This window comes from Octopus sinensis, linkage group LG10 (assembly GCF_006345805.1).
Source record: "Octopus sinensis linkage group LG10, ASM634580v1, whole genome shotgun sequence".
Classification (NCBI taxonomy): domain Eukaryota; kingdom Metazoa; phylum Mollusca; class Cephalopoda; order Octopoda; family Octopodidae; genus Octopus; species Octopus sinensis.
In genome coordinates this window covers 70,957,244-70,970,182 of record NC_043006.1, presented here as the reverse complement: position 1 = coordinate 70,970,182, position 12,939 = coordinate 70,957,244, and the positions used below count along the sequence as shown (strand labels likewise).

Genomic DNA, 12,939 nt, shown 5'->3' with positions numbered 1-12,939 from the left:
TTAAAGGAAAGAAAAGATTCCTTGGACTGTATAGTTGAAACACTATCTGAAGGATCATCATTGGAACCTTTTTGACCAGAAATCTACACACTCTACCTTCTTTAAAGGAAAGAAAGGATCCTTGGACTGCATAGTTGATACACTATCTGAAGGATCATCATTGGAACCTTTTCGACCAGAAATCTACACACTCTACCTTCTTTAAAGGAAAGAAAGGATTCCTTGGTCTGCATAGTTGATACACTATCTGAAGGATCATCATTGGAACCTTTTTGACCAGAAATCTACACACTCTACCTTCTTTAAGGAAAGAAAGGATTCCTTGGACTGCATAGTTGATACACTATCTGAAGGATCATCATTGGAACCTTTTCGACCAGAAATCTACACACTCTACCTTCTTTAAAGGAAAGAAAGGATTCCTTGGTCTGCATAGTTGATACACTATCTGAAGGATCATCATTGGAACCTTTTCGACCAGAAATCTACACACTCTACTTCTTTTTAAAGGAAAGAAAGGATTCCTTGGACTGCATAGTTGATACACTATCTGAAGGATCATCATTGGAACCTTTTCGACCAGAAATCTACACACTCTACCTTCTTAAAGGAAAGAAAGGATCCTTGGACTGCATAGTTGATACACTATCTGAAGGATCATCATTGGAACCTTTTCGACCAGAAATCTATACAATCTACCTTCTTTAAAGGAAAGAAAGGATTCCTTGGACTGCATAGTTGATACACTATCTGAAGGATCATCATTGGAACCTTTTCGACCAGAAATCTACACACTCTACCTTCTTTAAAGGAAAGAAAGGATTCCTTGGACTGCATAGTTGATACACTATCTGAAGGATCATCATTGGAACCTTTTCGACCAGAAATCTACACACTCTACCTTCTTTAAAGGAAAGAAAGGATTCCTTGGACTGCATAGTTGATACACTATCTGAAGGATCATCATTGGAACCTTTTCGACCAGAAATCTACACACTCTACCTTCTTTAAAGGAAAGAAAGGATTCCTTGGACTGCATAGTTGATACACTATCTGAAGGATCATCATTGGAACCTTTTCGACCAGAAATCTACACACTCTACCTTCTTTAAAGGAAAGAAAGGATTCCTTGGTCTGCATAGTTGATACACTATCTGAAGGATCATCATTGGAACCTTTTCGACCAGAAATCTACACACTCTACCTTCTTTAAAGGAAAGAAAGGATTCCTTGGACTGCATAGTTGATACACTATCTGAAGGATCATCATTGGAACCTTTTCGACCAGAAATCTACACACTCTACCTTCTTTAAAGGAAAGAAAGGATTCCTTGGACTGCATAGTTGAATACACTATCTGAAGGATCATCATTGGAACCTTTTCGACACCAGAAATCTACACACTCTACCTTCTTTAAAGGAAAGAAAAGATTCTTGGACTGTATAGTTGAAACACTATCTGAGGATCATCATTGGAACCTTTTTGACCAGAAATCTACACACTCTACCTTCTTAAAGGAAAGAAAGGATTCCTTGGACTGCATAGTTGATACACTATCTGAAGGATCATCATTGGAACCTTTTCGACCAGAAATCTACACACTCTACCTTCTTTAAAGGAAAGAAAGGATTCTTGGTCTGCATAGTTGATACACTATCTGAAGGATCATCATTGGAACCTTTTCGACAGAAATCTACACACTCTACCTTCTTTAAAGGAAGAAAGGATTCCTTGGACTGCATAGTTGATACACTATCTGAAGGATCATCATTGGAACCTTTTTGACCAGAAATCTACACACTCTACCTTCTTTAAAGAAAAGAAAGGATTTCTTGGACTGTATAGTTGATACACTATCTGAAGGATCATCATTGGAACCTTTTCGACCAGAAATCTACACACTCTACCTTCTTTAAAGGAAAGAAAGGATTCCTTGGACTGCATAGTTGATACACTATCTGAAGAATCATCATTGGAACCTTTTCGACCAGAAATCTACACACTCTACCTTCTTTAAAGGAAAGAAAGGATTCCTTGGACTGCATAGTTGATACACTATCTGAAGGATCATCATTGGAACCTTTTCGACCAGAAATCTACACACTCTACCTTCTTTAAAGGAAAGAAAGGATTCCTTGGACTGCATAGTTGATACACTATCTGAAGGATCATCATTGGAACCTTTTCGACCAGAAATCTACACACTCTACCTCTTTAAAGGAAAGAAAGGATTCCTGGACTGCATAGTTGATACACTATCTGAAGGATCATCATTGGAACCTTTTCGACCAGAAATCTACACACTCTACCTTCTTTAAAGGAAAGAAAGGATTCCTGGACTGCATAGTTGATACACTATCTGAAGGATCATCATTGGAACCTTTTCGACCAGAAATCTACACACTCTACCTTCTTTAAAGGAAAGAAAGGATTCCTTGGACTGCATAGTTGATACACTATCTGAAGGATCATCATGGAACCTTTTCGACCAGAAATCTACACACTCTACCTTCTTTAAAGGAAAGAAAAGATTCCTTGGACTGTATAGTTGAAACACTATCTGAAGGATCATCATTGGAACCTTTTCGACCAGAAATCTACACACTCTACCTTCTTTAAAGGAAAGAAAGGATTCCTTGGACTGCATAGTTGATACACTATCTGAAGGATCATCATTGGAACCTTTTCGACCAGAAATCTACACACTCTACCTTCTTTAAAGGAAAGAAAGGATTCCTTGGACTGCATAGTTGATACACTATCTGAAGGATCATCATTGGAACCTTTTCGACCAGAAATCTACACACTCTACCTTCTTTAAGGAAAGAAAGGATTCCTTGGACTGCATAGTTGATACACTATCTGAAGGATCATCATTGGAACCTTTTCGACCAGAAATCTACACACTCTACCTTCTTTAAAGGAAAGAAAGGATTCCTTGGACTGCATAGTTGATACACTATCTGAAGGATCATCATTGGAACCTTTTCGACCAGAAATCTACACACTCTACCTTCTTTAAAGGAAAGAAAAGATTCCTTGGACTGTATAGTTGAAACACTATCTGAAGGTCATCATTGGAACCTTTTTGACCAGAAATCTACCACACTCTACCTTCTTTAAAGGAAAGAAAGGATTCCTTGGACTGCATAGTTGATACACTATCTGAAGGATCATCATTGGAACCTTTTCGACCAGAAATCTACACACTCTACCTTCTTTAAAGAAAAGAAAGGATTTCTTGGACTGTATAGTTGATACACTATCTGAAGGATCATCATTGGAACCTTTTCGACCAGAAATCTACACACTCTACCTTCTTTAAAGGAAAGAAAGGATTCCTTGGACTGCATAGTTGATACACTATCTGAAGAATCATCATTGGAACCTTTTCGACCAGAAATCTACACACTCTACCTTCTTAAAGGAAAGAAAGGATTCCTTGGACTGCATAGTTGATACACTATCTGAAGGATCATCATTGGAACTTTTCGACCAGAAATCTACACACTCTACCTTCTTTAAAGGAAAGAAAGGATTCCTTGGACTGCATAGTTGATACACTATCTGAAGGATCATCATTGGAACCTTTTCGACCAGAAATCTACACACTCTACCTTCTTTAAAGGAAAGAAAGGATTCCTTGGTCTGCATAGTTGATACACTATCTGAAGGATCATCATTGGAACCTTTTCGACCAGAAATCTACACACTCTACCTTCTTTAAAGGAAAGAAAGGATTCCTTGGACTGCATAGTTGATACACTATCTGAAGGATCATCATTGGAACCTTTTTGACCAGAAATCTACACACTCTACCTTCTTTAAAGAAAAGAAAGGATTTCTTGGACTGTATAGTTGATACACTATCTGAAGGTCATCATTGGAACCTTTTCGACCAGAAATCTACACACTCTACTTCTTTAAAGGAAAGAAGGATTCCTTGGACTGCATAGTTGATACACTATCTGAAGAATCATCATTGGAACCTTTTCGACCAGAAATCTACACACTCTACTTCTTTAAAGGAAAGAAAGGATTCCTGGACTGCATAGTTGATACACTATCTGAAGGATCATCATTGGAACCTTTTCGACCAGAATCTACACACTCTACCTTCTTTAAAGGAAAGAAAGGATTCCTTGGACTGCATAGTTGATACACTATCTGAAGGATCATCATTGGAACCTTTTCGACCAGAAATCTACACACTCTACCTTCTTTAAAGGAAAGAAAGGATTCCTTGGACTGCATAGTTGATACACTATCTGAAGGATCATCATTGGAACCTTTTTGACCAGAAATCTACACACTCTACTTCTTTAAAGGAAAGAAAGGATTCCTTGGACTGCATAGTTGATACACTATCTGAAGGATCATCATTGGAACCTTTTCGACCCAAGATCTACACAACAACAATAAATATATGTAGAGGGAATTCACTGGTACTTCATTTTACAGAGTCTAAAAGGAAGAATGTAAATCATCATCATCATTTAATGCCCATTTTCCATGCTGGCATGGGTTGGATGGTTTGACCAGGGCTAGCAAGCTGGAAGACTGTACCAGACTCCAGTCTGACTTGGAATGGTTTCCATGGCTGGATGCCCTTCCTCACATCAACCACTTTACAGAGTGTGCTGGGTGCTTTTACATGGCACTGCAAGGGTGTTTTTACATGGTGTTGCATGGGTACTTTTGCATTGGCACTGTCATGAGTGCTTTTCACCACCAGAGGGATCTGTCTTAACACTTCTGCTGTGGAGGACAGGTCTTCTTGAGCACAGCAAGGCACCAAGCATCTTGGTCCTTTGTCATAAAGGGAATAATAATTCTTTTTTACCATAGGCACAAGGCCTGAAATTTGGTGGGGTGACAGCTAATCAATGACATTAACTCCAGTGCTTGACTCGTACTTATTTTATTGACTCCAGAAGGATGAAAGGCAATCAACCTTGGTGGGATTTGCCTGCAGACTATAATAATAATAATAATAAAAAGCACCATCCGAATGTGGCCAATACCAGTGGCCCCTGACTGGCTCCTGTGCTGGTGGAACATAAAAAGCACTATTTGAACATGATCAATGCCAGGCCCGCCTGACTGGCTCCTGTGCCAGTGGAACATAAAAAGCACCCACTACACTCTCAGAGAGGTTGGCATTAGGAAGGGCATCCAGCTGTAGAAACATTGCCAGACCAGATTGGAGCCTAGTGCAGCCGCTGGCTCTCCAGACCTCAGTCAAACCGTCCAACCCATGCCCGCATGGAAAATGGACGTTAAATGATGCTGATGAATGATATATTTTGTCTTGGTATAAATGATGGGCTACAGCAAATATTATGCTCAAGACCAAAGATTTGCTTGCCAGTTGCTTGACCTTAACCAGTTGAGCATGTCCCTTGGTGGCTGACGATATGTGCATCTCTGATCACGAGCAGAAGTAGTTGGGGAGCATAATAGCCATGTGTTGAGAGGGATTGTTTGGGGTTTGGATAATTCACCTTTGGAAACATGGGTGTTTCATTCAACATCCTTAAACAACCCTTATTCAGGGAGCTTTTGAGTGGGATGGGCTACTCGACCTGAAGAAAATTTTAACTGGGCCCCACCTGCAAGGTCATGTGCTGTTTATCTTGATATGAGATCACCAAGTCGTGGACACATGGTTGTGATGCATGTGCCTGGTGTACCCTTATCAGACGGGTAGTCATGATGGGTATATTGTGCTTTGTATATTTTACCCCAGTGTCATTTTGATGGCATGCACTGTTCTCTCACTCAACAACAACAACAATAATAATAATAATAATAATCCTTGCTATATAGGCCTGAAATTTTAGGGGCAGGGACTAGCTGAATGTATTGACCCCAGTGCTCAATTGGTACCTATTTTTACCAACCTTGAAAGGAAAATTGAAACTCAATGGGATTAGGATGCTGAACATAAAGATAATAACAACAACAATAATCCTTGGCCTGAAATTTGCAGGGAGGGGGGGCTAAGTTGATTACATTGACCCAAGTGCTCAATTGGTACTTATTTCATCGACCCTGAATAGATGAAAGGCAAAGTTGACCTCGGTGGAATTTGAACTGAGAACGTAAAGACAGACGAAATATTGCTAGGCATTTAGCCCGGCGTACGAACAATTCTGCCAGCTTGCTGCCTCAATAACAACCACAACAACAATAATAATAATAATTCTTTCAACTGAAGGCACAAGGCCTCAAATTTGGGGAGAGGGGACTAGTCGATTATATCAACCCCAGTGTTTTACTGGCGCTTAATTTATCAACCCCCGAAAGGATGGAAGGCAAAGTCGACCTCAGTGGAATTTGAACTCAGAACGTAAGGATGGATGAAATACCGCTAAGCATATTGCCCCACATGCTAACTGTTCTGCCAGCATGCTGCCTTAGTAACAGCAACAACAACAACAACAATAATAATAAAAATAGTATCTTAAGTACATTCGGTAACTTACGCATAAATTTTTTTGAATTGCTTGACAACTTGATGTTTGTGGTCTTTGAATCCATGTTTCTTGGTATGGAAGCGTAACGCTGGCTTCAATCTACACCATTTCCTCCATTTATTGTATGGTGGCAGACCGTGGTCACGGCCTCGCTGGATATTTCGTGCCATCAGATCCATGTCCCCAAATAATTTTTCAGTTACAGCAGACGTTATCATCATGTCGGAAGCAATGCGAGCCTTGTCTCTCAGGAGACCCCTTAGCAATGCAACCATTTCAGTATGTGCTGCAAACAACGGGTCGACTTTCTCAAACATCTGACTCAAGTCTTCTTTAATCTTAAATGGGCAACCAGCAAAAGGCGGACTTGTGGTAGGTATGACTGTACTGGTCGTATAAAACTGATGTTTCTTAAAAATATTTCCAGTTAGAGACTGAGGAGTGCATAGTGGACGTTGACTGGGACAACTACCTATGAATAACAGGTTGTCTGGAAGCATGCCATGGCCGAAACGGAATACTGCTGTGGCAAGGCCATTCTCAACAGATGGGTTTATTTTATTGTTGTATTCTGTGAAAGAGATGAAAATAAACACAACACTATAGAAATATCTAATATATCATAACCACATAAATGGGAGACATCTTCAAAATGAAGTAGCAAGAGTTCACTCACCATAACTGGACAATGATAGCAAATTGTTGCGGACACAAATGTCTGCCCCAATGATGATTGGTAAAAATTCATTGTAGAAAATATGTTGGATTTCAGCAGCGACAATCTTACGTGATTCTTGAAACAGTTTTTCGTCCTCCCAGTGGGGATTCAAACGGGCCAGTTTGACTGCAAGCCTGTTGTGTTCCCTCATCCAAATTACGTGGTTTACTGCTAAGGCAGGGTTTTCGTTAATACGGGTATCGCCTGACAATGTAATGACAAGGAAAAAAACGTTTGATGTTCATGTTGCCTCTAGATATTTGTAATTTGTTTATTTAGTCCCAAGTCAGTAAAACCCTCTGACCCAGCAGATGCAGGACTAAATACAATCATGACATCATCATCATCATCCTATCTTATTTTCAGACACAGAAGAGCTAAAACAATTAGTATAAATGTGTGTATGTATCTATGTGCTTTTGTGTGCATGTTTGTATGTGTGTGTGTATGTCTATGTGCCTTTATGTGCATATGTGTATGTGTGTGTATATCTATTGCCTTTATATGCTTGTGTGTATGCGTATGTATGTGAGTGTCTATGTACCTTTGTGTGCATGTGTGTGTGTCTTTGTGTGTATGTGTGTGTGTATCTATGTGCCTTTGTGCACATGTGTATGTAGGTGTGTGTCTATGTGCTTTTGTATGCATGTATGTATGTGTGTGTGTGTCTATGTGCCTTTGTGTGCATGTGTGTGTGCGTGTGCGTGTGTGCATGCATATGTTCGTGTATACCTGTGTGTGTGTGCTTATGCTTTTGTAGTGTCCACTTCTACTTTGCAACTTAGTAATTTCACAAACAGAAATCAATAACATAAGGGATACTAAAATACGAACTAGGGTCAATATAGTTGATTAAAGCTATTGAAGACAGTGGACAGTGTCCTTGTATGCTGTTCACAGTCCAGTACAACTAGCAAAAGAAGATATTATCATGATTATCCTCAATTAACATCCAATCTCCATGCTGGCATGAGTTTGACAGTTTGACAAGAGCTGGAGAATGAATGCCCAACACTGCATTGGTAGATAAATATTCCTTGTTCATGGATTAACAAGGCAACCAATGGTTTCATGTGGAAGAAATCTCCACAATTATTTAAGCAAACCACTTGAGAATGTCAGTACTTGTCTCAATTTTGGATGTATTCTCACACACAAGTATGCGTACATGCAGGCACATGCACGTGCGTGCACACACACACATGCACACACACTGCAGGTATCATTTGCCAAGCTCTACTGAGTGCCAAACTCTACTGTCTGCTTTGACATGGTTCCTATGGCTGGATGCTTGTTATATGGCACCAGTACCAGTGAAGGCAACAAGTAGCATGCAAGATAAAACCCCTCAACCAAGTGTTAATATATATATATTATAAATTATATATTGACTGAGACCTCAAGATTCACTTAGCAGCTTATCGAGTTGGTATATAGCCCATGAATGAAGCTCTCATGGTCCTACATTTTTTGTCAGCTGCAGCCAATCTTTCTAATTTAGTAATTTAGAGGATGTAAAACTCTGTTGTGTCTCTTTAATTTCACTCCTGTCAACTTTTTCTTGAAAAGGCATTTTTCACACCTCATGGTAAGTTCACAGTACTTGTTTTGTTTTGTTTTGTTTATCGATTGATTGGTCAATCCGTCCGTCCGTCCATCCATCCATCTTGGCGCCTGGTGCAGCCATCTGGTTCACCAGCCCTCAGTCAAAATCGTCCAACCCATACTAGCATGGAAAGTGGACGTTAAACGATGATGATATATGTATGTATGTATGTATGTATACTGATGAGTACTTTGATATTTGCAAATTCTAAAATGAATTTATATCTATGTACAAAACGAATGCTTGCATGAATAAACTTACAACTTTTTAATATCTTATCTCTTTCACTTTTGACAAATATGATTGGATTTGTAGAACTTCATTCCATAAATAAATCATACACTATATATATATATAATGTTAGTATCACACGATGAGAATGAGTGCCTGACACTGAATTGGTGGATAAATATTCTTTATTCCTGGATTAACAAGGCAACCAATGGTTTCATGTGGAAGAAATCTTCACAATTATTCAAGCAAACCATTTGGGAATGTTGATACTTGTCTTCATTTTGGATGTATTGTCATACACAACCATACATGCACACATACACGTGCATGCATGCTCTCTCACACACACCTAGTATCATTTGATGTGAGTATAACAGTTAGGCTGCATGACCAAAATGACAACAACCATTTTAGTTGTGCCACCTGATGATTGCAATCGCTGGTCTAACAAATGCAAACACTGCACTAACAGTTATGCTTTCACCAAGTGCAATCAAAAACTTTTCAGCATGAAACTTGAGTTGTTGCTTCTTTTCCACTTGATCTATAACAAATTGAGTGCATTTACTTGTGTAATTTTATCCAAACTATATATCTTTTCAATACAAAGCCTGAAGTTTTGGGTAAGGGTGTTATTTGTTTATATCAACCACAGTACTCAACTGGTACTCATTTTATCAATCCTGAAAGGATGAAAGGCAAAGGTGACTCATCAGGCCAAAGATACCTTAGTCAAAGGAAGGTTACATTGTCATCAAGGGATCCCATGTTAACTCACAGGAGATTTGATCCCTTGATGACAATGTAACCATCATTTGACTAAGGTATCTTCAGCCTGATGAGTAACTAGTGGAGTACTCCTCATCTAGGAAATTTCTACTTCTGTGGTTCTGCTAGCTATGAAATATATGTAGCATGGGTTTTAACAGCTCCATTCCCTAAATGTGGGTTTTTGTTTGCATACATGGTAACCCCAGTTGCAATTGTGAACTATAAAATAACCTTTTTCAGCTTATTGAATGTTGATATGGGAGAAATTTACAACTTCTACATTAATAAAACATTACTGTTCCCGAAAGCTGCCTTTTATACATTCTACGGACTGCTCAAGGCTTACTAACTTCCTACACATTGAGCCTTGGATCTTACCATTACATATTATATACATATACAGTTCTATATTTAAGAGATGAGGAATTATGTACATTATTTACATTTGACAGATATTTGTCCTCATCTTGTTTGTTGTTAACACAACGTTTTGGCTGATATACTCTCCAGCCTTCATCGGTGTCATGGGGAAATTTCGAACCTGGGTTCTCATTCCTAAGGTATTTTTCGATGTAATAATAATAATTATTATTATTCAGGTCACAGCCTGGAATTGAACTTGGAATCTTGGGGTTAGTAGCCCACGTCATAACCACTACGCCAATGGGCATATGGTGTAATTTCCCCAAGACACCCGATGAAGGCCGGAGGGTATATCAGCCAAAACGTTGTGTTAACAACAAATAAGATGAAGACAAATACCCATCAAATGTAAATAATGTGTATATGTGTGTGTGTATAGGTGTGTGTGAATATATATATATATATATAGTTGAAATTTACAGAAAAACTAGAGACGAAGACAGATGTATGAACAAAAGCAGGTGTATTAATTTGATGCTCAGGAGAACGAGAAAGTCTTTTACATTTCGAGCCTATGCTCTTCAACAGAAAGGAATATGAGGAAATACAGAGTGATGCACACACACACATATGTATATATGAAAGAAAAAGAAATAAACCTCACCTGCATATAAACAAGGGTAGGTTCTATTTTGAGGCATTACAGAACATTCTGTTTCATTGTTGTTATCTAATGGTGGAAAATTTTCCATATCACATGACACAGTTTTCAGCAGACCTAAGGAATATCAACAAAAATTTACATATAAAGGGGGAATGGAGAAGAAGAAAATAATATATGTTTATAGTGTGGGTTGCAGAGAGGGAAGGTTGGTAAAGACAATTTTTCTGGTTTGATTTATAAGGTGTGAAGCTCATTTGATAATATCAGCTGACTTGGTTGTTTTTGTGTGAGGGATTGTTGCTGAATCTCCTCAAGAACTTTCTCTCTTTCTTTTTACTTGCTTCAGTCATTTGACTGTGGTCATGCTGGAGCACCACCTTTAGTCGAGCAAATCGACCCCAGGACTTATTCTTTGGAAGCCTGGCACTTATTCTATCGGTCTCTTTTGCTGAACCACTAAGTTACAGGGATGTAAACACACCATCATCGGTTGTCAAGCGATGTTGAGGGGACAAACACAGACACACAAACATACACACACACACACACACACATATATACGACGGGTTTCTTTCAGTTTCCATCTACCACATCCACTCACAAGGCTTTGGTTGGCCTAAGGCTACAGTAGAAGACACTTGCCCAAGGTGCCACGCAGTGGGAATGAACCCGGAACTATGTGGTTGGTAAGTAAGCTACTTACCACACAGCCACTCCTACACCTACATTAACTCTTTAGCATTCACATTTTTCTGTCAAATGCAATTCCTGTTTATTCAGATTATTTTGAATTAATCATACACTATTTTGTAGCTTTGAGATTTTGGTGTGGTAATTTAATTTTTAAAATGATATTGTAGGGTTGACATGAGAGGCCAGATCTGCCAGTTTGAACATAGAACATTTGAACATTCAGTCATTTACGGTGGCCATGCTGGAGCACTGCCTTGATGTTTGTAGTCAAACAAATAGACCCCAGTACATTTTATTTGTAAGGTACTACAAATTCTAACATCCCTTTATTTTTCTGAACCACTAAGTTATGGGGCCTCTCCTGAGCCTATTGGCCAGATATAGCCAGTTTAAATTCTAAAGGGTTAAGAGTACGGGTGGCTGTAGAGTGCTTAACCATTTGCATGTTGATTTCACAAGCAGGCGGTTCTGTTGATCAGATAAATTGGAACTTCATCATCGTAACCATGGGAATGCCATTTTGGGTTCAGGTGAGCTTGACATGAAACTAAATACTGGAAGATAGATCTGTGTAAGAGTTCATGAGGCAGGTAGGTCACATTTAGATCGTAATTTATGTTTTTTTTTTTTTCTTTTAATAGTTTCAGTCATTTGATTGCGGCCATGCTGGAGCACTGCTTTTAGTCAAACGAATCGACCCTGGCACTAATTCTATGTAAGCCTATTATTAATTCTATTGGTCTCTTTTGCTGAACCGCTAAGTTACAGAGATGTAAACACACCAACATTGGTTGTCAAGCGATGGTGGTGGTGGTGGTGGGGGGGACAAACACAGACACACAAATACATGGATACATACATAAATATATATATATTTTATATTATATATATATATATTTTTCTACATACCTTAACATATATTCCAGGCGCCACGTACCCTCTTAACATTAATGTGACCACATATTCTTAATAATCGGTACGACTCTTTGTTTGTCTCTCTCTCTCTCTCACTTTTACTTGATCTGTCCCCTTCTCTCTCTACTCATCCTCTTTTTCTCTTCTCTTTCCTCTGATTCTTTGGTCTAATCTTCCACTACCCTCCTATTTCTTTGTCTCGCTCTGCACTCACAGGTCTTTCTTCGACACCCATCCCTTCTCCTCTCTGATTCCTTCTTTCTCTCTCTTCTCTCTCTTTGTTGCGTTTGTCCCTCCTCTCTCTCTCTCCTCTCTCTCTCTCTTCCGTTGCTTCTCTTTCTTTTCTTTTCTCTCTTCTCTGTCACGTGACTGCTGGCCGAAATCTGCCTTTCAGCTTCTGACCAGCGACGTGTTAATATCGTTGTTTTTCGTCCGCCGCTATAGGCATCGCCGATAAGGCTCCTTTCCTTGCGCCAGAGAAAAAATTTGTTTGCT

General features: G+C 39.1%; 1 protein-coding gene across 1 annotated transcript in view; it reads right to left on the bottom strand.

The window, feature by feature from the left end:
• Positions 1-12,939, bottom strand: part of LOC115216508 (chorion peroxidase-like) — a 39,718-nt gene that overhangs the window by 5,405 nt on the left and 21,374 nt on the right. Inside the window, exons 9-11 of the mRNA XM_029785944.2 lie at positions 10,837-10,950; positions 7,157-7,402; positions 6,490-7,051 (exon numbers count right to left, since the gene is read on the bottom strand). Coding sequence (XP_029641804.1) covers positions 6,490-7,051; positions 7,157-7,402; positions 10,837-10,950 — 922 coding nt within the window. The remainder of the gene's footprint in view (positions 1-6,489; positions 7,052-7,156; positions 7,403-10,836; positions 10,951-12,939) is intronic.